General features: G+C 37.2%; 2 protein-coding genes across 4 annotated transcripts in view; one reads left to right on the top strand and one right to left on the bottom strand.

Annotated features, from left to right (window-relative positions):
- Positions 1–4392, bottom strand: part of LOC5571101 (protein FAM117B) — a 37626-nt gene extending 33234 nt beyond the window's left edge. Inside the window, exon 1 of the mRNA XM_001659489.2 lies at positions 3808–4392. Within this exon, the coding sequence (XP_001659539.2) occupies positions 3808–4030 (223 nt within the window). The 5' untranslated portion in view covers positions 4031–4392. The remainder of the gene's footprint in view (positions 1–3807) is intronic.
- A 9271-nt stretch (positions 4393–13663) lies between these two features.
- On the top strand, positions 13664–27395 carry LOC5571095. Of its 3 annotated transcripts, XM_021854295.1 has the most exons (5): positions 13664–13816; positions 13882–14404; positions 14571–14961; positions 24208–24764; positions 25035–26246. In XM_021854295.1, the coding sequence occupies exons 2-5, from the start codon at positions 13894–13896 to the stop codon at positions 25040–25042; spliced, it is 1467 nt and encodes a 488-aa protein (XP_021709987.1). In that variant the 5' UTR covers positions 13664–13816; positions 13882–13893; the 3' UTR covers positions 25043–26246. The 3 variants fall into 3 exon arrangements, with proteins under 3 accessions (XP_021709987.1, XP_021709986.1, XP_021709984.1); XM_021854294.1 differs by having other exon boundaries at positions 13665–13816; positions 13885–14404; positions 24208–27395; XM_021854292.1 differs by having other exon boundaries at positions 13665–13816; positions 24208–27395.
- Positions 27396–27506: the final 111 nt, after the last annotated feature.

The following is a 27506-nucleotide window of genomic DNA, read 5'->3' as shown; positions in this document are numbered from 1 at the left end:
TTCCGCAGTTCACTGGTTTGCCAAGGAGGTCGGGAGGCATTGTGGTGTGCTCTTTTCGGAACGTGCCTATCAATGGTGTATGACAATACATGTGCAAAAGTTTGCGCAGCTACTTCGATGTCGTTGTGATCAAGAATGCTCTCCCAGTGGATGGTGGCTAACACATCTGCGATGCTACGATGATCAGCTTTCGCGTAATCGTACGACACGGTAGTGGGGCGGTAGTTAAAATCGTGAACGTGGTTATTGTCAACGGTGATGATCAACGGAAAAAACCTCTAGGAAGGTTACTTTTTATTCGTTTATTTCGTTCATTCACATGGTTGCAATCAAAACTTCTTATGTTTCTCCGGAATGCGCGCTTTTTTCTAAGGGTAAAATGGTTAATGTTGATAATTGCCTCGAAATGAGAAATTAATTCGATGCTTTAGACAAATTTTCCCAACATCCAACCGAAGCATGCAGGCTCTTCGATTCAATTGAGGAAACAAAGAGTGCCGCCTATCGTGGTCAGTTGTTTTGAATTTGGGGGATTTATGCAGGAGAATCTGAAGCGATTTAGGGGCAATGGGGGCAATATGAACATACGGGGCAATATGAGCCACCCCGGTTTTGACCTCAAAAACAGTGTTTTAATGTCTAGTGTCATTATGATCTGCTAAAGGATGCCTCAAATAGCCACCACAATGAAAACCGTAAGAATATTCGTTTGAACACTTAAGATATTTACTAAAATGTACAAATTAGTCCTTCGTCATGAAAAGCTTATAATTTTGGCAGTTTTTAATTAAGCCTATAAGACAATTATATTTATAATTCTGGTAAATCTTACCAATCCATTGAAACTTCTGATCATAATGAACAGTTCGTGAGCGAAATTAGATTTCTTTTTTTTTTTTTTTTGTTGGTAGCGATAGGGGTAGTACTGGCACTCTTAATCTGCCCTAAGCTCCTTCCCAGCATTTGCTTTTATAAGCCTCTATTGCGTTCATCACACAGACGTTCCTAAGCAATGTTGCTCAAATGGTCACTGTGTACGCTAGCAGCAATCAGCCCTTGCCGTAGTTTTGCAGTCTAGTAGTTCAGACTACTATCAAACTATGATAAGGCCAGAAATGCTACTAGAGTGGTTAAAGTGAAGAACGAAATAGTTTTATTAAAAGGTCCTCATTCCCCATTTCATTTCATCACTCACTATCGTCACTTTTGTTTCGACACTATCACGTATATCACCGATTATCACTCATCAACTTTCGTAATATACTTCAGATATACTTTCTATTATATCACTTTTCACATCACACCATTTTCATATAAATCTGTTAGCATTACCATCTGTTAGCATTACTAAGTAATTAAAAGATATTTAATTTAAATGTATCAATATTTTTGTTGCTGTAGAATCATTACTATTCAAACTACGATTTAGCACTATGGCCAAGAAAGTTACATTTAAAAAAATCACTTCGATCCATTCTTCTGCACTCGCTGTCATTATGTGTTAATACTTTTATCATGCATGTTTGAAGAACTAGGCAATTAAGTTTATATTCAGAAAAATGATTGCACAATGTTTTATGGCCATTATTAAATTAGTAGAGTTCACATCATTATTATTATATTTTTAACAAAACTATCAGAATCACTTCCACCTCAATTTTCAAATTTTCATCACTATAGATTTAATTATAAAATCACTATTAGCACCTTCACAATCACTAAATTTAATAACGACGAGTGTAACGCACAGTTCCACCAAACACCGATTCTTATGTTGCATTATAAAACGATTGATCACACGTTGGCTTCGAAACTTAACCACCATTGCTGATTAGTACAAAGGATGCTACAGCTCGTGTAAACGAATTGAAACATCAAACAACCAGCACTGGTTCATAAGTAACTAATGAGCCCTGGCGGTCCCTCCGTTCGAAGAGGACCTGATAATATGCCGAAACATATTAACAGATCCTCCGCCTGAATGCAGCCGTTTCATGATAAATCATGAACCGTTGGAGGTGTGCCAAAGTATTGGGAAGGTGATATGTTTCACAGACGGGTATTATTATGGTGCACCTTCTACTTTGGCACCGTCAAACCCTGTGATCGTGGCCAGGGTGTTCGTGAGCGAAATTAGATTTGTTCGTAAACAAAATTATTGAAAAACAATATATTATTTTCAAGATGAAGCGGCGGGGCAAAATGAGCCACCTAGATTTAAGCAAAACAAACGATGTTTTGAACATAAAAATGCATTGCCTAAATATATCAGATTATTCTTTTACTGCATACTCATCTTTATGCACCATTACAAGTGGAACACTTTGCTAGAAAATACGTTGAACCAAGTATCGCAATTTAGTACTAGTATAACATGGTCAATTTACTATATATTATGTATCTTTAAAAAATAAGCCGCTAGAATCAATAGTTTCAAGCATAGCTAATACAATTTCCTTTCCAATAATGTACTCTTCACCACTAACTCTTCTCTATACTGTTTTGAATAAAAAATCATTCGATTGAATGAGGTGGCTTATATTACCCCGTAGGGTGGCTCATAATGCCCCATATGGTTGGTGACCACGTAGAAAAACATGGTTTTCCAAAAAGTTCCTGCAAGTTGATGTTAACATTAATTATCGACGTAACATGGAAGATAACATTTTATAGTACAAGTCACTTGCATTTAAACCATAATTTCTGCTGTTTTTCTATGCATTCCATGACGTTTTTCTTAGGCGGCCCATATTGCCCCAATCACCCTTACACGGCGAAAAAAATGTTAAAAAGGTGATTCATTTAAAAAAAAATAATAATTTTTCCACTTTAGTTCAAGATACCTTCAAGAATTCAACGTGGAATTCTTCAAGGAAATTATGACACCATAAATTTCTTCAGGAATTCCTCCAAAGATTTTTTCATAAATTTCTTAAGATAATCTTGGAGTTCATCCAGAGATGTTTCAACCGATTTGCTAGGAATTCGCCAAGGAGTTCCACCTAGGACGATTTTAAGAATTCGAGCATTGAGATGTCTCCACTGATGTCTTAGGACTTTCTCCTTAGGGTTAGAACACAGGCCTCTCACGTCGAGGACCTGGAATCGAATCCCATCCCCGAGATAGTCACTAAAAATTTCAGTAGTGACGACTTCCTTCGGAAGGGAAGTAAAGCCGTTGGTCCCGAGATGAACTAGCCCCGGGTTTAAAATCTCGTCTTTCTCCAGAATTGTCGAAAAGTTTTTCAAAGGATTTTCTCTAACAATATTTTTATAAATACTCCAAAGATGCATCGTATGATTTCTTCAGAAATTTCAGCAGAAATTCTTTGAGAAATTTGCCAAGGAAGTTCTCAAATAAATTACCCAGGATTTTTTCCCTAAAAATAACTAAAACCTTCTAAATCTTTGTATTCCATTCAAGCTGTCTGAATGAATCAAAACGTCTTCATGGCAAAAACACACATAAAAATAGATTTTAAATTATGTTTTTTTTTTATTTCTATGAAAGTGACAGAGCATCAAATAAACTTGAACAATCGATTTGATGCTCTTTTTTGTGATTTTAATTATATTGATAACGAGATCTACATGATAACTTCAATGTTGAATACCTTTAAAATTAATTCTATAAACCATTGAGAGGCAATTTATAGAGATCAGTAATCGTACACTTTTTCCAAAATATTCTTTCTTAACAAATTACCTTAGGGTATAATCGCACCGAGCCCAAAATTTTGAGTTTCAGCCATAGCTGTCTAAGCGTAAATTAAATTCAGCATTTAATGATGCTTCCACTTCACTTACCTTTGTACGTAAGCGCTCCGGGACTTCGGTGGCCGGAGATGGCATGCTCAGGTGAAATATGTCTGATGGGAGGCGAAAGGGTCGCCGAAAGGGATTTACCTCCTCCCCCAGGACCAGCGCCGGGAGTCGTACAGTGAAGCGATCCCGAGCCCCTCACCACTAGAGAGCTCACCGGAACAAACGCCTTCATGGGCTCGTTCTGTTTGCGTACTCGGCTGGACATTTTGTTCCTCCTTCGTTGCCACTGCCACTTAAGGTTCCACTTCCACTTCTCTACTTCTGCTGCTGACGACAGATTTCACTTGCTCTTCTTGCACAATATTCATCCACTTTGCACCGACCGATGAAAAAAATCTCAACACTTTTGTACACTTTGCTGCTTCGAGACAAACACCGTCCAATTGCTGGTTATTTGGAACACATTTTCAACAATTTAACACGCGCGAAACACGGCACTAATAAGCCCGAAAAACCGCAGACATTACATTTTTTCCGACGATTATTCTGATTTTCTTCCTGATGAGCAAACTTGCCTTTGTTCGTCTTTCCACAAGCTGGAAGTCGAGGGGAAAAGATGGAAGAAAAAAATAAGCGATTTCGAAAGTTTGACAGCTGCTTCGTGAGTAGCGAGATGCGAGCAACCATTTTTAGGGCATCTTCGACGGGGTCTTGGCAATTTTTTTTACTGTGCATTGGGCGATCATTTAGCGAGACGGCGATCTTGAAAACCAAGATTTCTATAGATACCTTGTTGAAAACTTTTTATTGGGCTCATTCACAAATTTCTTAACGCTGAAGGAGGTGGGTGGGTGTCCTTGCGATGTTACGGTTTGTACAAAAATATAAAAATATCAATACAAAAAGCGTCACAAGGGGGTAGGTGGGTGTCTAAAATGGCCAATTTTAGCGTTATGAAATATATGAACAAGTCCTATTGTGCTCTGCAAGATAAATTCACGTAATGTGATTATCTGAAAATGTCGATATACCATCGCAGTGATAATGAAAATCACCAAATGTTTCAGATTTAGCAAATTTGAAACATTTGCGTCCTTAAAGAATTGACCAAGATTGATTGAAGGGAGGTTCAGTGATCTAAGCAGTCAGTGGGTGTGAAGTGAGGTCAGCTACAGGGGAGGTGAACGTGATAGCTGGCGAGCTGGCTAGCTGGCGAGTATGTTTTCATATATCGTTTCTATGGGAATGTTAGGGATTGTTTAACACAGAAAACAAATTCTACCGGAAGGTGAAAATTTTCTCCCGCATTTTTGAGTAACGTTTACCTTCTTCGTGTGTTTTAGAGGATGTAAAATGCAAATGTTTTATTGATTAAAGTAAGGAAAAGCTACTAAGATGCTACATTTCTTCTATGACTAGTGAAATTAAAAGCCGAACGGAACGAGATGGAGTGTGGCTGTGAAAAATGTTTGGAGGTAGGGTAACGGTCGTATTTTGGACCCCCTAAGGAAGTGATTTTAGTTTTTTGTTCCAATTAATTAATTGCACAGTGTAACCAAATCAAAGAACATGCCAAAATGTAGAGAAAAATTTCCTCTACGAGATAAAAATGCACATACGGTCATGTCCAACCCAAAAAACGTCGAAAATAGTTGAATTGTGAAGCACTGTTTTCCATTATTTTGGACACACCAATACATTTTGGACCCTCAAAGTATATATTTTGGACCTCCGGCATTTTTTATCGTTTGGCGACAAAGTCCATGACACTGTATGTATAATATGCTAGCCCGTAGTCTAATCAATCGATTGACAATGAAAACCAAAGAAATTCTACGCTTTTGGTTCAGAATTTTGAAAAAAAAAATTTGTTTACATTTGAAAAATTTCTGACGGCTTCAATTTCTGTGTGTAACGTGTTGTAACGGTTGCATGGATGACCCGATTAAATTAAATTAATTTAAGATAAAATAAACACATTTTGGATGTACAAACGGTTGATGCAAGTGCGGTATAGTCCTCTCTTTCCAAATGGCATGCGCATTGAGTTGGTCTTCCGATTTAAACTGGGAAATTTGCAGGAAATTGGCTCAGGGGGTCCAAAATATATAGGGGTCCAAAATATATTGGTTACCCTACGTCTTGAGTTATCACCTTCAAACCAAAACAACTCGCCAGCTGTCACCTGGTATTTTAAAATGGTAAATTCAACATTCTGATACATTGAAGTACCTCCCTTCTAGATACCTTGGAATTGACTGCCTACTTGAATTTTGACGTTGCGTTTGAATTGCGCGTTACCGCCGCCGCTGGATGTGGATTTAAAATGAGCGCCGCAATAAATTGCTTGTAGATCGTCGCAGCTATATCGAATCGTGTCTTCTGCGCGATTATTCCTGATTGTCCAAGCCCAAGTAACCATAAGCACTAATAATAAACCCTTAATCAGCATCATAAGAGCATCTTTAACGGGAGCGACTATTTGGGTGATTAAAATGATCACCCCCAGAGTTGTCATTTTAGTTTAGTCACTCATTCTCACACCGGTGGCTACCATATTTAATAACTCGTTTCCGTACCGGTCGTTGCTTTTTGGGATAACATATGAGTTGTGAAAATAATGGTGATCAATTCAGGTTGGGAATTTTTGTAACTCTGCTGGAATATCTATTATATTCTGGTGCGGAATTTTTAGAATGCCATCGAAATCCCAAGGATTCAGACTGGAATCCTTGGGATTCCGACTAGAATGCTTAGGATTCCGACTGGAATCCTTGGGATTCCGACTGGAATCCTCGGGATTCCGACTGCAATCCTTGGGATTCCGACTGGAATCCTTGGGATTCCGACTGGAATCCTTGGGATTCCGACTGGAATCCTTGGGATTCCGACTGGAATCCTTGGGATTCCGACTGGAATCCTTAGGATTCCGACTGGAATCCTTGGGATTCCGACTGGAATCCTTGGGATACCAGCTGGAATCCTTGGGATTCCGACTGGAATCCTTGGGATACCAGCTGGAATTCCAGTCAGAATCCCGAGGACTCTAGTCTGAATCCCGAGGATTCCAGTCAGAATCCCGAGGACTCTAGTCTGAATCCCGAGGATTCCAGCCGGAATCCCGAGGACTCTAGTCTGAATCCCGAGGATTCCAGGCGGAATCCCGTGGATTCCAGTTGGAATTCTAAGGATTCCAGTCGGAATCCCAAAATCCCATAATTCTCCGAAATCGAGGATTTTCGAGTATTTCATAAACTTCTATCGGATTTCCAATAATTGCATCAGATTCCTAGTATTCTTATCAAAATCTTGAAGGTTTACCCGAATTCTCAAAATTATGAAATTTCTACTTCATGCGCATCAGATTACTAAAACTCCAACCAGAATTTCATACCCCACACCGTATATGCTTGAATTCAAATCGAATAGCAGCGCAACTATCGCGCTGCTAAATTTGCTCACCCGATGCTTTCCGAAAGCAGCGCTGTCATTTTGCTACCCCGGTTAGCAGCGCCCGGTACGGATCAGCGTAATGATACTGCGCTATGTAATTTAGTTTAGTCGCGCACCGTTACGACTGCTCTAAATGCGTACATGCATTATAATAGCACCACAAATGCTTACACACCCTATAACAGCACTTCCGCTGCATAGAAACCCTATTACAGCATCATTAATGCTTCTAAGCCTGATGCATACGGGCATTAAATAAGCACTGTATTGGCTCTATATTCGCATACAGGGCCTGTTTAAATGCCATCCAGTGTTTTGACAGATATACCACGTGCTTTGTGTTTACATATAGTGGTGAGAGGGAGTCAAACATAAGTCTTCTCACTACTACAATATTTTTCTTTTTTAAATTTTTGTCAATGCGATTTTCAGTTGTTGATTTTTTTGGCTGTTTATCAGTTTGGATATGTAGCTCAAAGATCTATAACGAAACAAAATACACTTTTTAGCAATGAGGAAGTCATGTCCGTGTTACAATATTATTCTCGACGCCGAACAAAATCAGCACTGCTGGTCTGTTGCCAAATCATTCCACTTTACTTCCGCTTATCTCTATATAAAGGATAACTAGTTGAAGGCCGCCCGGATAAAAAATACAATACAAAAATCAAATAACGTATTGCAACAGTACCATTCAAATCATTAGAAATACAATACAGTGAGCAAATCTCGCTGAAAGCAGGCCGCCATCGGGACCCATCGTTAGAACAGGGTCCTAAAGCCCTGTCCCAATTTAAGTGCCAAACGCTTAAGTTTTGGCCAAAAACATATGTTTACTCAACTTTTTAATGTTTTTCGTTTGTTTAAGTCCAAAAAACATTTTTTTTTATGTTTTTTAAGATTTTGTCACACCCCTTGGCATTAACTCAAATTTTGGGTGTATTTTGTTTTGCGTGTCCCTTCCGAAATGTCAGGTAGGAACAACCCCAGTGTTAAAACTAAAAGCCCTGTGGTGTTTTTGTCGACTAAGCAAACGTCAAACATGATCAAAAGGGTCAAGGTTTATTCATGGACCCATTTTTCAAATTAAAGTTTAAATATGATATAGCTGTTATTTGAGCGGGAAAAATTGCTGAAGTAGTTGCAGTAACATGCTCTTTCGTATTATTAAATAAAAACAAGATTTCATTAAACATTTTAGGACCCTATTCCAATTTTATGTCACTGATCACTAGATTTCAATAAAATCAAAGATGGTTAGAAGCAAAGATGGTTAGAAGCAAAGATGGTTAGAAGGAAATTCCTTCTAACCATCTTTGATGTATTACAATATTAGAGTGATAACTTTCTGTTCTGCGGTTGAACAGAAAGCTACCGCAGCTGTCACATTACAGATTTTTACAAATAATCATCGATCGACTGCGATACCTTGATGACTGTTGTTTTCTGCTATTTTTCAAAGCTTTGGACTCTAGCATACTTTGACAGCTGCGGTAGACCGCAGCTTTCGTTCCGTATTGCGGAACCGCAATACACTGAACTAGTGGTCCACTGATTGGAATGTGCAAACCGACGTATGTGCCACTTCAAAACAAATACCAGTATAGCTGACGTGACGTAAGTGCAAAAAAAACTGTCAAACTGACGCATCAAGCAAAGGGTGAGTAAAAATCAAGGCATGATATCGATGAATCATCATGATGCAAAACAAATCGGCATTGCTTAATAGTGATTAGAACAATGTTCTTTGTTTCAACTTATTGTTGATACAGCAATAGATATTCTAAACTTCATTGCTAACTGAACGCTCCCATAAGAGCATCTTTAATGTGTGCGACTATTCGGGTAAGTAAAATGATCACCCCCAGAGCTGTTATTTTAGTTTAGTCACTCATTTTCACACCGGTCGCCACCATAACTCGTTTCCGTACTGGCAGGTTGGGAATTTTTGGAACTCTGCTGGAATATCTGTTTTATTGTAATCTCGCACCTTATCACGATTTGTAATCGTCGCCAGCGAACCAGCTACTGCGAATTTAACGTTGGTCCCAATCACAAATGTCATAACGCTGAAGGGGGTGGGTGGGTGTCCTTTAGATCACAGACAAACAGACGTAACACTTAGAACAAATCGCGATCAAAATCATAGTCACGAGGACATGTACGCCCAATGCTAAAATCGGTGTGTTTGGCCGACGAGCCAACAGATGGCGTTAGTGTGTAAACGTCAAACGCGAACAAAAACGATGCGAGCGCTGCGGGTGGCAGATTGGCCACCTACCATATTTTTGAATCAACCGTTAAAAAGGTGGTCGATGGACAATGATGAGAGTGTGACGTCTGTTTGTCTGTGTTTAGATGTTACAGCTCATACAAAATTAAAAAAATATTCATACAAAATGCGTTACGAGGGGTTGGGTGCGTGTCAAAAATGGACTTTTTGGCGTTATGAAATTTGTGAACAAACCCGTTTCACCAGTCTTACCAACACAATGGCAAAGCGCCTCCTTTGATTCGTTTGCTGGCGACGATTTTGACGGTCGGTTTGAAAGTTGGTGGCGCGTTTTGTTGCCCATGAAACAGGCAATATTTTGATGCGGAATTATTGGAATTCCATCGGAATTGTTTTAGATTCTTTATGAATCCGATTGGAATCCTTACAAATTCGGCTGGAATCCTTGCAAATCTTACAAGAAATATGGCGAGTTTGACCGTAATTCTTGTGAATTCGACTGGGATCCTTAGGATTCCGACCTTAAGATTTCGACTGGAATCCATAAGATTCCGACTGGAATCCTTAAGATTCCGGCTGGAATCTTTGGGATTCCGACTGAAATCCTTGGAATTCCACCCGTGGAATCAATGGGATTCCACCCGTGGAATCCTTGGAATTCCACCCGTGGAATCAATGGAATTCCACCCGTAGAATCCTTGGGATTCCAATCGTGGAATCCTTGGGATTCCATCCGTGGAATCCTTGGGATTCCACCCGTGTATGTATATGTGCGTTTCGTGACGATTTGCTTTCCAGATGCGTTAGTCTGGAGCTGGGAGGGAGAAACCGATACGAAATTTCTGTACGTCATAGTGAGCCGAGATTCTGCTGTCACGGACTGTCACTGTGAGCCCGGATCTTAAACAACGGACAAACATGGAAAAAGCGCGTAATTGATCAAAACATATTTTTGCATTTCATCAAATGTGACAAAAAATCGATTGATAAGCTATTCATGCCCATTCAAAAATAATGTCACGATAGCATTTTTTATTCTGATTGAATATTAAGTATTCAAATACGCATAATTTTACTTTTTCTAATAATGTTTGTCCAAAAAGTTCGAAAGTACACAACAAAAGAAAACTAGCGATTTTCATCAAGTCTGCCTTGATTGTCGTTGGCAAGCTGGAGTTTTCTCAAGGGGGTGGTCACTCTACACACTTCGTTGGCGCATATTTTTTCCATGCTGTGCCTTCAGAGAGCCAAGGTGCGCCTAGCGTGCCATGCTTGCTATTATTCCAAATGCTATAAAAATCCAATGAACTGAAATTACAGGAAAACATTCTCAGCAACCAATGACATCTGTAATTTTCTTTTCATTTGTATCTTGTTCCACAAATTTTAGATGTCTTAGGTAGGGTCAAGATCCCTTAGGTAGCATCGTACTGTATTACGCTTACTTCGAAGGTAACGGCTGGTTTCGCTTCACCAGAGATTGACTTTTTATTAAATGACGGTATTCCGGGATACGTTCCACATAATCGAAAGAGAAAAGTACGGGAAGGCTAAATCACTTGTGTGACACATACTTCAATGGGAAGGTTTGGGAAACGGCTCTGTTGTCTTGGGCCGGTAATGAAATATGGCGCATCAACTGTTATATACGGGATAAGATATACATGTACGGGAGGCATGGTGGTAGAAAAATGAGTGTATGGGGAGCTGTGAGTAAAAAATTGAAAAATATTACATTTGACTGAGGGACCCAATCAGACGTAAGTCATGTTAGACCACTGAAAACCGATGGGCACATGACGATGTTGATATAAAACTTTCAGGAAGACAAGAGAGGACATTCCCATAGAATTGTGATCATATTTGGGTGTTTGCCATAGTATTTTGTATGTTTTACTTGGTCTTAGGTTTCCCAATATGTTTTACTCATTCTTCTCGACTTTGGGATTCGATATGAGTTTTATCAATAAAGATAGATAAAAGATGAGATAAAAGACTATAAGGAACAAGTGCAACTAGTGTGTCTTCAGTTCTCGTCCTAAAACAACTTTTTCACGTTACAGTTCGCTTATCTCTATGAGCAAAAGTTGTTTTAATTGCGTCACCTGTGGCATTTTCTTCTATAGTTTATTATTTCTATTATCCTATAGCGTCGAAATGAAATAAAAATAAATTGATAAATGGCAAATATATCACAATAATCATAATGAATAACTGAGATTTTCCTGCTGAAATCAAATTAATTTTCCCATTATTTGACAGGAAGCAAACAACAAATAAATCAATGGTTGCTAAGAACGTAATTTCAGTTCACTGTGATTTTTATAGAGACCTTTTATGGAAAACTGCAATATTTTATGGAAGTGCGCCAAGATGTGCCCAACCAGCGCCCGGCACATTGTGTAGAGTGACCACCCCCTTGAGTTTTCTTGCAGTTTGAAAAAAAATGTCATATTTCGTGTGTAGTATCGGTGCCTCCCTCCCAGGTCTGGAGCATTTTCACCAGCTGTCAGTCGTTCCAACTAACGAGTCCGATTCGCCAGATGGAAGGCAGTCGTGTTCCAACGAGCAAATCCCCGCTGTACCCGAATTCAAAAAAAATAAAATAATAATTTCCACTTCATGCGCATGAGATTTTCAAAACTCCCACCATAATCTCAGATCTTCCACCGTATGTTTGATTTCAAATCGAATAGCAGCGCAACTATCGCGCATCTAAATTTGCTCACCCGATGCTTTCCGAAACCAGCGCTGTCTTTTTGCTACCCCGGTTAGCATGCGCTATATTTAATTTAGTTGAGTCGCGCACCGTTAATGTTGCTCTAAGTGCGGAATCATAAATAGAAGTGCGGGATTACGTCGGATCGGCCTGGTGTCTTCACTGAACTTATTCGTCATGCCGAATCAGTGCAGTGAAGACACCAAATTGATCCGACGTAACCCCGCACTTGTATTCGCAATTGGGTTGTTTAGTGAAGAATAATTCACAGTTTTTCTGTAGCCTGATCGAAAGAACAAATTTTACTAAGTATAACTATGTATAGTTTCTTTGACTTGATAAAAAGTGTAAACTAACAAGTTATCGTAAGAATAAATAAACAAATTACAAATTATTACACCATTTTATTGTACTTTAATATTTTAATGGTGATGTCGATATTATAAATGATTAAAAAATATTTCAATCCGTCAACTTAATGACATTTCAATTCACATAATGACAGCTCGTCCCGAAATAAAATTTGCCGAGGGGTGATTCAAAAGTGATTTCCATACTAATTTAAAACGTGTTTTAAAAATAGTTCCAGGCCACAGAAAATGTTAAACTTTGAATTCTTGTTCAATTTTTAACGTAGATTCAGAATGTGTAAAAAACTGAATACCCCTAAAAAAAGCCAATTCCACAGTTCTAAACGCACTTGCTATGTGCGCAATTTCATAACGCTAAAATTGGACATTTTAGACACCCACCCAAGATTGATTTAAGGAAGGTTCAGTGATCTAAGCAGTCAGTGGGTGCGAAGTGAGGTCAGCTACAGGGGAGGTGAAAGTGACAGTTGGCGAGCTGGCTAGCTGGCGAGTATGTTTTCATGTATCGTTTCTATGGGAATGTTAGAAATTGTTCACCAGCGAAAACAAATCCTACCGGTAAGTGAAAATTTTCTCCCGCATTTCTAAGTAACGTTTACCTTCTTCGTGTGTTTTAGAGGATGTAAAATGCAAGTGTTTTATTGATTGAAGTGAGGAAAAGCTACTAGGATGCTACATTTCTTCTATGACTAGTGAAATTAAAAGCTGAACGAAACGAGATGGAGTGTGGCTGTGAAAAATTTTTGGAGGTCCGTCTTGAGTTAGCACCTTCAAGCCAAAACAAACTCGCCAGCTGTCACCTGGTATTTCAAAATGGCGAATTCAACATTCTGACACATTGAAGTACCTCCCTTCTAGATACCTTGCACCCACCTACCCCCTTGTGACGCTTTTTGTATTGATATTTTTATATTTTTGTACAAACTGTAACATCGCAAGGACACCCACCCACCCCCTTCAGCGTTATGAAATTTGTGAATGAGCCCATATTGCATCCTAGATTGCATCGCATTTTTCTCAAATCCTTCCAAGCGTCGTTTTGAAAATTTATGATTGATTTTATCTCTCAAAGAAAGATGTGAACAGTTGAATGGATACCCCCTTTTGGAAATCAGAGCACCACTTTGACGTTTTTCATTTTCAGACGCCGAACGGAGTGTTTTGATTTTGTTCATTTTCTCGGCTGTTTTCTCAGAAACTTCTAAAAAATAACGTAAAAGTAGCTGAGTTTGTTGAAAATTACGTCACAAATCATTCTGATAACATCTATAAAAGGTAAGTCATAATAGCACGGATTAACGTAGGCTATTACGTTCCAAAATGTTCGATTTCATTTTCAGCAGTTCGCAACGATGGATCCGCCTAAGGAACCTACCAAACCCGGATTGGAAGTGGATACGGATGCTGCACTGGCCGCTTCTGCTGCTAATGCCGTGGAACAATGGCGCACCTATCAAAATGCATATGCATTATATCAACAGCAGCAAGCGGCTTACGAACAATATGTGCAAAAGCAGGCCACCATTACTAGCTATGAAGAGCAACAGGCAGCTTACAATCAATATCTGGAAGCCCATAACAGCTACCAGAAGCAATTGGAACAATACGAGCAGCAGAAGGCGTACCAGGAATTCTACACTGCAGCAGCAACTAATCCTGCTGCTGCTGCTTCATATTACCCAACAACTACGGCATTTCCACAAGTTGCACCGGTTACAATGCCTCCGGTTTTTACGACCCCTTTGGCTCACGTTGATCCGTTCTACAATAAGGGGAACGACCACCGGCGTGATCCGTCCACGTTAAGAGATCGGTCATTTGTTTCCAAGCGTGCCAAGGTGTATACATCTACAAATTATTACGGTAAGTCGTAGATTCCTATGGCAAGGAAAGGTTGGTAGACCGAGGATTAGGGTGTCCCAAACATTCACTTTGTCTGGGAAGAATAGTGAAGAATCCTTAGCTCCCAAGTTTTCTGACAAAGTGAACCTTACTCAGGATTTCACAATGAATGTTTATTTCCTTTTAGCAAATCCGGACGATGAGCAACTTTTCCCTCCGGAACTCAAAGCGTTGTTCAAGGATTTGGACTGTGGCTTGTGTAAGAGCAAAATGAATTCCCATATATCTGCCAATGTACACTATCAGTCGAAGGTGCACGAAAAGAAGGTCATTCAGTGGCTTACGGACTGGTGTGAACGCACGGGAACTCCTATGCCGTACCGTGCACCGAGGAAGACCGTCCCAGTGGAGCCCGTTGGGCCCAATTCACTTCGCTGCGAGGCATGCGACTTGCCCCTCACTTCGATTCAGCATGCCAATCAGCATTATACTGGTAAACGGCACCGTTTGGTGGTTAGTGGCAAGAAGACCCCCGCTGGGAGGGGCTACTTCAACAAAGATGGCACGTGGACTAGACGGTGAGTTTCAAGAGCTAAAGATGAATTTTAGTGTATGAATAGTTTAGGTAAAACGCGTATCTGCAAGATCTGAAAAACAAAATCAATGTTTATTTCAGCGGCCTTAGCAACTGCTCCGCGGTTACTTTACGAAATATCTGCCGAAGCTCTGAAATACCTGTTATTTGTTAATACTACATATTTATTTTGTCAAAAGCGATTGATTTCCATATCTTCCCATTTTTAAAACTGAATTTAAATCGTATCCTGTTGGCTACTGAATTTCAAAAGCATGATAATATTGAAAGAATATTTAGCTTGGACCCAATTTTAATAAACTGATTTGTTGTTCAATAATGAGTTGAAATCTAAAAGACAATCAAACAGATTTTAAAAGTATTTCTCTAGAAGCAAATACATGTATTTATGTTTTTCAGTTCAATGACTATAATATCTTACCTTAGACTGACTACACAGATCAATGGGAGCGGGCCATTTGGCATAAAGCTATTTGGCATAACGCCATTTGGTATAAAGGACATTTGGAATAATTTTTAACTAAGTGAAAGATGAGGGTAATTTGGCATAACGGACATTTGGCATAATTTCAATATATTTTCTGTATACTGAAAATGAGGATTTTAGCATTTTATTACCGTTCCGTTTTAGTAATCTGAATCTGTTTTATAACAACTCATTTATTCTCTTCTCCGGCAAGCCGCCGAAGAAGCACAATAAGTGCGGTATGAATCCATCAAAAGATTCCGGTTAAATTATGCCACCGAATTCAATCGGACTGTAAACTTTGTAGATGTATTTTATACGACTTATGTTGACTTCCAGTCCGGTGATCTCGCTTACGAATAGATGAAATACCGGTAAAGGAAAAGATGGTAAATTCTTTCTGAAGCTTCCAAGTTAATCGAAAACAACTGAAAAACGATGTACTTTTTCTATTTGATTTTATGTGCTCAGGTAGCCATGACTTTTGTGAGTTGAGCATGTATGAATCTATCTTCTTCTTCTATCTTCGATTCTATAACATTCCCCAGAAAACCATTCCCCTGAAACCCATTCCCCAGAATTCCATTCCCCAGAATCTCATTCCCCAGAATGTACCATTCCCCAGAATCTCATTCCCCAGAATGTACCATTCCCCAGAATTTCACTCCCCAGAATGAACCATTCCCCAGAAAACCAATCCTCAGAATGGACCATTCCCCAGAAAATTATATACCTACTTTAAAGTTATGAAATAATCTATTTAAAAAAACTTGAAAAATAAACTGCATACAAAGTTGTTTGCAAGTACATGAGAAGATTAGCATTGGTGCTGCTAATTATGAACACTTTACGAATAATTCAAATTTCATTTGCAAATGAACTATCACAGTAGTTTCACTTTTATTGGCACTTATGAAGACTGATAGATCAGTCTATGGGGAAACACAATATCCAATATTTATTTAAAAGAACATACAACTCATCACTACTCTGCACTAAATGGAGCTACACCCTTCTTTCGGTATAGTAGTTTCCAAATGTATAATTTCACATGTATGTCCAATTTTTATCAAATGTAGTGATGTATGCAGCTTTTCATCAATGTTTTAAGAAGGTGCATCATCTCTTACCTTTTAGGGCTACACCGATTACACGTAGTATCATATTATACGTTTCCGATATAATGATTACGTAAACTCGGCAGAATAAAAACTTACTATTCTGCACATTAAAATGATACGCCCTTCTTTGCGTCAAGTCTAAATTACAAATGACTTGTTAAATTTTGCACAAAATAGTGATACACTCTTCTTTCAGTCTTATCCTGTTGACGATATAGACAAAATTTTCCATAAAGATACCAAATGGCAAGAAGGCATTTGGCATGATTGATTAAATGATCAAGGACCATTTGATATAATGGTCATTTGGCCAATGAGCATTTGGCATGACATGAAGAACATCCTTTTTGAAAAGAGGGTGCATAAGTATGGCTGGATGGCAAATGGTTTTATACCAAATCATTTTATGCCAAGTGACCTTATGCTATATGGACTCTCCATCGATATATTTTGCCTATATCAATTATGAGATAATACTGAAAGAAGGGTGCATCACTATATATGCAAAAATAAACATATAGTCTGTAAATTTTATGAGAATGTATTGAAAGAAGGGTGTATTATTATAATATGCAAAATACTCATGAATAGGGGGATTAGGGGCATATTGGACACATTAGGTAAATGCTTATTTTACATAGAATGGAAATATGTTTCTTTGCTCTAAAAGACGGATTTCACGCCAACTCGACAAAGGGATTGGCAGCACCCCTTCAGAATTCAATGAAACTTTCTGGGTGTGAAGACTATGTGAAACTAAGATACTTTACATACTTTATTTTTTTCAAAATCGTTCTAGACTAACATTTAGAAAGGGTCAAAGTTTATTTTTACTTTTTTTTTATAAACCCGTATAACTCGGAAACGGTAAGACCTACAAAAAAGTGTTGTATGGGGGACTATCGTGAAATTCCCTGAAGTTTTAGAAAAAAATATTGAAAAAATAAAAACACATTTTCTACACTGAAAAAAAAAAATGATTCAAAACTTTAAAGTCGATTTAAAAAAAAACGGCCTTTTCAGATTTTGATCATCCTTAAGCAAAAAGTTTCGTAATTAAATTTACTAAAAGTCGTCCATACATTGCAAATTGGGCATTTTTTAGGGAAAAAAGTTTTTCTAACTTCGATTTTTTTAAGTCCAAAATGAATTTTTTATTTTATTTTTATTTCGCTTTAAATAGTCTAGTATGATCATATTTTCAAATGATAAATGAGTTTTAATCACAAAATAGTTTTTTTTAATTAAATTCAATTGATTTTAAATCGACTTTAAAGTTTTGAATATTTTTTTTCAGTGTAGAAAATGTGTTATTATTTTTTCAAGATTTTTTTTCTAAAACTTCAGGAAATTTCACGACAGTCCCCCATACAACACATTTTTGTAGGTCTTACCGTTTTCGAGTTATACGGGTTTATGAAAAAGAGTAAAAAAAATCTTTGGTACTTAAAAAATTCGATGTTAGAAAACCTTTTTTCTCTAAAATATGCCCAATTTGCAATGTATGGCCGTTTTTTTTAAATCGACTTTTAAGTTTTGAATCATTTTTTTTTCAGTGTAGAAAATGTGTTTTTATTTTTTCAATATTTTTCTCTAAAACGTCAGGAAATTGCACGACAGTCCCCCATACAACACTTTTTTGTAGGTCTTACCGTTTTCGAGTTATACGGGTTTATAAAAAAAAGTAAAAAAAAACTTTGACTCTTTCCAAATGTTAGTCTAGATCGATTATGAAAAAAACAAAATATGCAAAGTATCTTAGTTTTACATACTTTTGACATCCAGAAAGTTTCATTGAATTCTGAAGGGGTGCTGCCAATCGCGTGTCGAGTTGGCGTGAAATCCGTCAAAATTAAATCCACCGCTTCCTCCGCTTTGCTTATAAACTAATTTGAAGCTGAGAAAAAAATATAGTAGAATTTCAGAGGACAAATGAAGCAAAGCGTAAACTTTTATACCGTCAAAACGTTCATATACAATACAGATTTCTCACAGTTTATAAATTTTCGCTGAAATATGCATATTCCCAGAGAGTAAGGGGGTGTCCATTTCGCACCGTGTGTTCATTATGTCCCTAACCCTCCTACCTACATATTTGTTTTGTCACATCAGACCTTAGCCTGTCACATAAGTGACTCTTCTTCCTCTTTTCTGGCGTTACGTCCCTACTGGGACAGAGCCTGCTTCTCAGCTTAGTGTTCTTATGAGCACTTCCACAGTTATTCACTGAGAGCTTACTATGCCAATGACCATTTTTGCATGCGTATATCGTGTGGCAGGTACGATGATACTTTATGCAGGTTGCAATGTCGAATATGTCCGGGTATTCGACCTCCCGCTAGAGATCACGGACGACGACTTGTTGGTATCATTCAAACAATACGGAAAAGTAGATCGAATAGTAAGAGAAAAGTTCCCTGGAAATTTAGGCTTGGACCATGTATATAATGGTGTGCGAGGTGTATATATAGACATGGAGAAGGAAATTCCGTCATCGTTTATAGTCAAAAATCTGAAGGCAAAGCTGTTCTACGACGGTCTGACGGATAAGTGCTTCCTTTGCCAGTCTATAGGACATCTAATGAACACTTGTCCAACAAGGAAACACGGTAGCAAGCCCAACACGTACGCTGCAGTCACCAGAGCAGAAGAAACCGTCACTTTGACACAGGAACCGATAGCCACGGAAGACGATATTGTAGAAGTAATAGAGGAAGAAATCCTTGAAGAAACTTTGGAACTCGATGAGGCACAAGCAGAGAAGAAACAGCAAGCAGGAAAACAGAAACCGGAGATCGATGATGACTACATCCATAGGACATATGGTATTCCGAATGCATAACAACTCGTAAATAACTTCAACGCTGTAATGGAAGAACAGAAGAAGAAGCTAGTAGCAAGACACCGTAGTGCCCAATTTGCCTCTTCAGGATCTGTCGAACGCGCCCCTCCAGTTCTCGCAAGGGCGATAGATAGTGTAGTAAGAATCTATTTAGAATAACTCATGTGTTATTTTATTTGGTAATCGGCTTCGTAAAGGTTTGAAAAATCGCATAAGCCTAATAAATAAATGATTGGTTTGAAATAAGAGATGAAAAACTCAAATAACATGAAAACCATAAGAAATACAACTATGATACGTTCAGCAAAGTTGTCCGTTCGCACCTTTCAGAGATATCGGAATTTGAAAACAACATTTTTTTCGAAGAAGATCTCTGAAAACTCTGCACCCATTAGAGATAGAAAAGTAGTTTCTTCGGTAAAAAGTTGTGCAATCAGAAGTTTTAAAAGTGTTCGGAACAAAGTCTTTCGCGAGAAATTATCGTATAAAAATTTATCAAGAGATTTTTCCGTACCACCCTAACTTATTTGTTTCAAAAATCATAACTCGCGAACCATAAGAGATAGAAATTTGACTTCATCGGCAAAGTTGCTCCAAATCGCTTGTTCTTAGACATTGTAGAAAATTGGGTAGGCCTAAATGCGCCAGCAAAAAAAGTTTATATGCTGATGTCGTAAACCATGTGGGCCACCTTAATATCACATCACTGAAAAATGTGTCTGAAAACATGGAGAAACTTTGCTGAAGACACCATATACCGTGTAGGCACTAAACTTTGCGCAGTTAAGAAATTATCATCGTATTTTCGCTTCAAATAAGGCTAAAATATGTATTTTAGGGGCCCAGATAGCCGTAGCGGTAAACGCGCAGCTATTCAGCATGACCATACTGAGGGTCGTGGGTTCGAATCCCACTGGTCGAGGATCTTTTCGTAAAGGAAATTTTCTCGATTCCCAGGGCATAGAGTATCTTCGTACCTGCCACACGATATACACATGCAAAAATGGTCAATCGGCAAAGAAAGCTCTCAGTTAATAACTGTGGAAGTGCTCATAAGAACACTAATCTGAGAAGCAGGCTCTGTCCCAGTTGGGACGTAACGCCAGAAAGAAGATGTATCTTTTTATTCAAACTTCTGCCAATCATAGGCTTTTGACCCTTCAGTAGAACACGCGATTTAAAAAAAAAATAAAAATAATTCATCTATCTAAAATATCTATCTAAAAAGTATCTAAAATTGACGGTTTAGGCGCAATCATTTTTGTCTTCCTAGATATGGCTTTGGGACCAATGTGCGTTGTATTCTCAATAACATTATTAAAGCGTGTGATGGGTACTATTAAAAGTGTTTAAGCAGTTTGTCTGTTGTATGAGTGTGTATGTTGATTACGATGGCCCATATTGAGCAAACTACAAATGTTGTTAGTTAGCTACTAGGGTATAAGTACCAATTATGGCTATAGTACCAATTATGGCAATAGTGGGAACAATAAGAGATTTTTCTTATTGTTTCACTAGACTATAATGGCTTATATTCACAGGAATGATGAAACTATTTGTTTTTGATGGTAACTAAACCTTGAAAAGAACATTCGCGCAATAGGCTTCGAAAAATGAACATTTGAAAATATTGCCTCACATATATGTCACCTTCTTAGCAGTTGGCTAAGGGACCTCCGTTACAAAATGTATGTTTTCATCCGGATAAACTGTTTCAACCGATGAATGTATGTTGCCTACTGTTTACTGTTTTAAGTTGGAAATCGTGTTATTTCCACTATGTCGATAACTGGTACAAGGAGTGTATGAGAGCCCAATTATGGCAATACTCTGGAGGCGGATTGTTTACATTTTTTGATCAGTGAAATAAAAAAGTAAAGCTATTTTACGGGTGACTTCCACGACGGGACGGTTCTGTAAGGCATTATCTTTATGTTTTGTTCTCAATTACTAAGATTTTTCAATCACACGTTCGAAAACGTTCGCGAGCGGAAGATGCTAATTTCATGGTAGAGAGGGGTTATCAGCGACACTCAATTTTTGAATTTTCCCTCTTTTTTCGTTAAAAATTGGCACTGGAAAGGTAATGTGAGATCATTAATGCTGTTTTGTATCATAATTTTCATTTATACTACATTTTGACTTCTTTTTCGAAAATTAATTTTCTCCCATGAACCCATTGCAAAAAAAATGATTTAACATCTATTTAACCCAAAATTTTTGGAAAATTTTATGAGCGATATCTTCATTACATATTAGCGTTGCATTATCATTCGCTCTTCATGGCGTTTGAGTTCATTTCGTGCAAATATTCGATAGTCCATAATTGGTACACTTTTATGTCGAATGCTAGGAACGCTATTGCCATAATTGGTACAAAGACAACGCTTTTTAAAATCCAGTTTTAGAAGCTTAAAGTCAATTTAGTACTAAAACTGTTTAAATCAACAGATTCGCAAGGCTTTAAACTAGTAATTGACACCAACAAGTCATGCTTGCGTTTTAGAAACGCGGTTACAACTTGATTTTTATCACTACTGTTTACATATTGCATCCATAATTGGTACACATACCCTATTAAAATTTGAGTGTCAACTACAAGAGGGGGCTAAAAGAGCTCCAAGCTTGTATGTGAAAAAATGGCATAACAGGTAAATGGGAGAAACCCCAGTAAACACAAACTCGTATACAATAGCGCATAAGAGTACAAATGTGGAGGCGATATACGTACATGCGCCATAAGGCTGAATGCAAGATGTACGTATATCGCCTCCACATTTGTACTCTTACATCTCATTATATACGATGGTGTGTTTACTGAGACGGTTCCAACTAGAAAAATAGAAAGTATTTTCTGTGTAGATGTTGGCCGCAGGAAATAATCAAAGTGTTCTTTACGAGATCCTGGTGATTCCTATCTAGCTATAGCAGTTTTCTGAATGAAATCTGGAGATTCTTCTTCTCAGAACTGACTCTTGAGGATACTGAAATGCGCGGAATTAAGCAATGAGCTGAATTTGGTAACTTTACGGTAGTACTGTGAAACTCAAATCAAAATCATATTTATACTAAGTTAAATATTTGAATAATCAACACAATTCAACACTTTGCATAGAATTCCGAAAAAATCTCTAGAGATGTTATAGAAATCGCTCTTTGAGCTATGTCATTATTTTGGCGTAGGTACTTTGAGAATTGTGTTCAGGATTTCAGTATATAAATCAGGGTTCTTAGAAAAAACCGGCAACAAACTTTGTAAGAATGATCTTTAGATTAAGACTCATATCCCATCATTCGATCATCAGCAATAATTGTAAATTTATAGGACAAATGCACCATTTGTGCATTTCTAGGATAAATGCACCAAACATACCTCCACAGTGTTTCTATTATTGGTGCAAGGATTTTTGCAGCGAAATTTGGATGAATCGTCATTTTCATACATTTTAATGATAGAAGGATTTGAAAAATATGGACTGATATGTTAAAATCACCTACTTCATGATTTTAACATATTTTTTAGCTGTTTTCTCTTAGGTGCACCATTAATGGTACATTGCACTACAGCAAGTTTAAGCTTGATGATTGAAATTGATTTAGTTGATCGAACAGATAGAGGGGCAGATATGAGAAATGTCTTCAAATTCTTCGCAGTTAGCCTTGTTTTAACCGCTATGTACTTGTTCACAAACATATGACATTTTTATGTTACTAAGAATATTTAAAAGTATTTTGAATTTCAAAATCAGTTATGCATAAAGTTTAATCTATTGCATTTCTGATTTTTACAACAGTTCGTTCTGCTGCATAGATTCTATAACAATTTACATAATAAATAGATTTTGCATAAAACTCATATAAACGGGGCAATATTGTCATTTTTGTTTTATGTTCTGTTTTTCAAAGCATTATTTTCAATAAAAATTATCATATTGAGTATGGTAGCTCGTAACGTATTCCAATGTATTATTTAGAATATGGGATTTACCAACCAAGGGTAACGTGAGATTATCAACTACCTAACATTCGAAGAAAATATGTCCCATAATTTTCTTGAATCATGCTCAGATGCCAATTTTCTTGAATCTGCTCAGATAAATCGATGGGTTCACTCCTGGGTTTAGCGATACATTTTATTGGAAATTCAGATTTTGATGATTTACTGCAGTGGTAAGTACAGCAACTGGTCGTTTCCTAGTTAGATAATTTATCAAAGTGAATACAGAATAAAATGTATCATCAATCCAGGGGTACCGACTGTGCTGAAGCCAAACACGAGGTTCCCGTTAATTTTTGTTTAAGAGATAGCATTTCGATCGGATCTCATCTGATGCACCACGATCGAAGCTAGGAAACAAAAATACGACCTGCGCGGCCAATATGAATGTGGCCCGCTTCGGTAATGGCTTCATGCTCTGCATTCACTGGAAGGTGTTTTTCTTACACTATTTCCTGTCCTGATTTTCAGCGCGGTTGCACAAATTGCTTTCTCCTCCGCGATGGCGATTGGTTGAAGATGGAACGCCTGCGAAATTGGTAATGTTAAACTAATGCGGTGGATTGACTTCAAAGGAAACCAATTGCTGCTGTTTCTTTGGAAATCAATTGCTGTATTGGAATATTGATATGCAACTTGCAACAGTTATTGATTTGTCGTTTATCTCGATCCTTGTAACTAATGAGGTAGGATTATTTATAATGTATTTTTTAGCTTTTTATACAAGTCAATATAGCTGTTGAGATGTATATCAATCTCATCGATTTTTTTTTCTAATGCAATTCGTTTTTCTTTAAAAACAGCTATGCAGTCGCTGAAGGTGATCCGGATCGGTTTGGAATTGGTCAATCGTTTGCCAATAAAGCACACTTCAGTGTCAATGAAGCAAAACGAATGCGTTTAGAACCTCCACCAGCTCCTCCACAGGGACTTCTTGAGGGTACTAACGTTGATATGACAACGAACTTTGTGACTTCAGTTACATCGGTAACTCCATCGGCACCAACAGTACAACAACCAGCAATTCCAGTTTATGCAAATCCTGTTGTTATCGCACCGGCAGTACAACCCACCCAAAGTTTGGATGCCGAAGTGCGCAAAAAGGAAAGTGCTGATTGTGTCGATGAAAGTGGTGTTTTTTGTAAGGTTTGTCAGATAGCGGTCACTTCAGCAGCCATTATGGAAACTCATTTGAAGGGCGTCAAACATTTGAAAAAATTGAAATCCGTTGGCCGTATGCCACCCCCAAAAGGTTCATCATCCGGTGCTAAGGGCGGATGCTCGACCGAGAGTATTCTGTCTATCTTATCGAACCCTCAACCGCAGCAAAATGATTGGTCATTGTATCGCATGCCAACTGGTAAGTACTATTGTAAGACCTGTAACTGTATTATGGCAGACGAAAAACTGTTTTCGCAACATTGGTATGGTAAGAAGCACAAGCTAAAGGCTAAGCAAGAAATGGAAGAGTTGTCTGGAAATGACAAAAAGACGAAAGGATTTGCCTACCGTAGGATAAAAAAGCCGTACCACGTTTAATATGAGAAAGACATATTTTAAAACATACGACGTTTACTCGAACTAATGGTTAGATTCATATTTAACTGATACTTAACCCTTTTTTTCCCAGGACTTTGATCGACTGTTTCTATTTATGGAGTGATAATAGTGAGTGCAAATAGACTACATTTTTTGAAATCAGTTTGAAAAAAACTGACTTGTTCATCAATAGTAATTTGGATACAGTACAATCCCCATGAGTTGATCATATATATATATTTGAAAGAGAGTTTCATGATTGCTATAATGATACTTTGAACCAGCTTTTCTATTTTTGTTTCAAAGCTCGATATTTTCATGAATCAATGAATGTTGACAGTCAATGAGTCAGTCCCTTCAATATTGACTCAATGAGGTTTGACAATATTTATCAATACCTACTTAATTTTTGGAACAATTTATCAAAGATGCTCGCGGCCACACAAGAAACCCAAAATATTAGTAATGCAGTTTTCTCCAAATAATCGAGTATTCGATTAATCTATTGAGCAATAATCATAATTCAATAACTATTGCATAATAATTATGTAATACGGTTTGTCAGGTCAGTTTGGTTTTCGACAAACACCAATGGAGCTCTGGAGCTACCATAAGAAAAAACAGATTAAGTATCAGCAACAGCTGACAAGTTCATGTGCATGTTAAAAACAATTATCGATTTTAACGATTAGATAACCAGTTTTGTTTTACCAAAAAAATAAGGCATTGTTATTAAAAATATATGGCTGTATACTGTAATTCGTAAACTTTCTCTCCAGACATTTCTATCGATTTTCTCATAATAACATAGGTATTATAGAAAGAATACATGAAGCCAATTTTGAAGTTTTCATTGTGTTTTGAAAGGATGTTTGAAAATTGCACGTTTTTTACTAATATACTTTTAATGTAACGTGGAGATTACATAATCAACACTATGAAGGTAAAGATTGTTTTTCATATAAAGGCTATAAGAATTAGAAAAAATCTGTTCTTTCCATTATTTTTTTTTTCAAAAATGAATTCTAATGGTTTTTATGATCATCTTAAAACTATTGCTCCAACAATTTCGAGTTTTGTTTTCGTTGATAAATTAAAAAGATGTAGCATGCACAAGGTGTCCACTTTATGAAGTTGTCCTTACCTTAGGTTGTAGGTCTAGTCGAGTATCTTTGTTTACCCTTTCTTTCCCACGACTTTGACCGATTATTTCTTTATGAAAAAAGCGTTTTGTATGAAGTTCTTTTAAACAAAAATTCTCGATTATTTTTTCAAATCAACGTAAGTAACTTTTATATGGTTTTGAGAAAATTAATTAAGAAGAATCACAACCCGTCTTCTAAAACTATTTTGAAATGAATCACCTTTTTAACTTTTTTTCGCCGTGTACATCACTTAAATTTAGCATACATTCAGCTCGCGTTCAAAAACTATGTAATTTCTATTATTTTCCACAAAAATAATTATAACAAAATGATAAGCCGTTTCATTCAGTTACTTTCGACGTTTTTCTACCAGTGTAAAATCGGCTCAAGTAGTGTTTTGTTTTGATTCGTGGTTAAGTCACTTTGTCTCCCATACAACAGAGCGGCGAAAGTAGCGGTTAGGTTGCGAAAGTGGACAATCTTATTTCGTCGTTTTGTAAATCCGGAAATTAAACGTTTCAAAAGTGAATAATCGATTTGGTTTAGAGAATTTCGTCTGCGAAACACGTAGGATTGATAAAGTAAGTTTGTAAACTTTTCTGACTTGAGTCTGTTTGAATAAGTCTTCGAGAATTGTTGTTGATTGGATTTTTTTCGAAATCAGTATAAACAAATTTGGTTATTTTTCAATATAAAATTTATTGTTTATCAAAAGTTTTACTATTGAAACAGTTAGTTGACGCTTAAATTGATCTAATGGCTATGGAATCATACTCTAACAACTACTGCATAATATTCATCTGATTCGATTTGTCTCAAGTTCGTCGAAAGCCAATAGAGCTCTGAAACTAACATGGGAAAGAGAGGGTTAAACAAAAACCTTAAAATTTAGTCGGTTGAGAAAAACTTTCAAACGTTGGCAAATTTTCTATGAAATTAAATATTAAACGTTTATAAAATCATTTAAAATGTGTTCGAAGAAAAAATCACATACCATGCATCTTTGCAGAAAACTGTTTGTTATGATATTAATGTTTTTTGTAATAACTCCAACCGATTTGCATTTTCTGAGATTAATTTATGTTGTGTTATGGAGGACCATTGACATTTTTTTAAATTTTTCATCAACGAATATTGACGGTTGATGCATAACGCAATGAATGATGGCTTAAGTACAAACTTATTAATTGTGGAAAACTCATCGAGTAAACGTCGCATCTTTCATCGATAAAGTAAAAAAGTGAAGCTTGATATATGATTCGAATCAATTTAGTATAGTATTTATTCAAATAAATGTGTGCAAATAAGTTTACTGTTATAACTTGAAAGAAATTTCCTTGGTCAGACCAAAATCTAGTAATGAGATTTACGGTTCCCTATTTTTATGACCTTCCATAGGGTAAGAAGGGGCAAGATAG

Source organism: Aedes aegypti, chromosome 3 (genome assembly GCF_002204515.2).
Source record: "Aedes aegypti strain LVP_AGWG chromosome 3, AaegL5.0 Primary Assembly, whole genome shotgun sequence".
Taxonomy (NCBI): Eukaryota; Metazoa; Arthropoda; class Insecta; order Diptera; family Culicidae; genus Aedes; species Aedes aegypti.
This window is presented reverse-complemented; position numbering and strand designations above follow the sequence as displayed.

Excerpts from the sequence above, each read along its gene's own strand:
- LOC5571095 (XM_021854294.1), top strand. The coding sequence starts at position 13,894 with ATGGATCCGCCTAAGGAACCTACCAAACCCGGATTGGAAGTGGATACG. Across the intron at positions 14,405-14,570 it reads TACATCTACAAATTATTACG|CAAATCCGGACGATGAGCAA; the intron begins GTAAGTCGTAGA and ends ATTTCCTTTTAG. Across the intron at positions 14,962-24,207 it reads GATGGCACGTGGACTAGACG|CTATGCAGTCGCTGAAGGTG; the intron begins GTGAGTTTCAAG and ends CTTTAAAAACAG.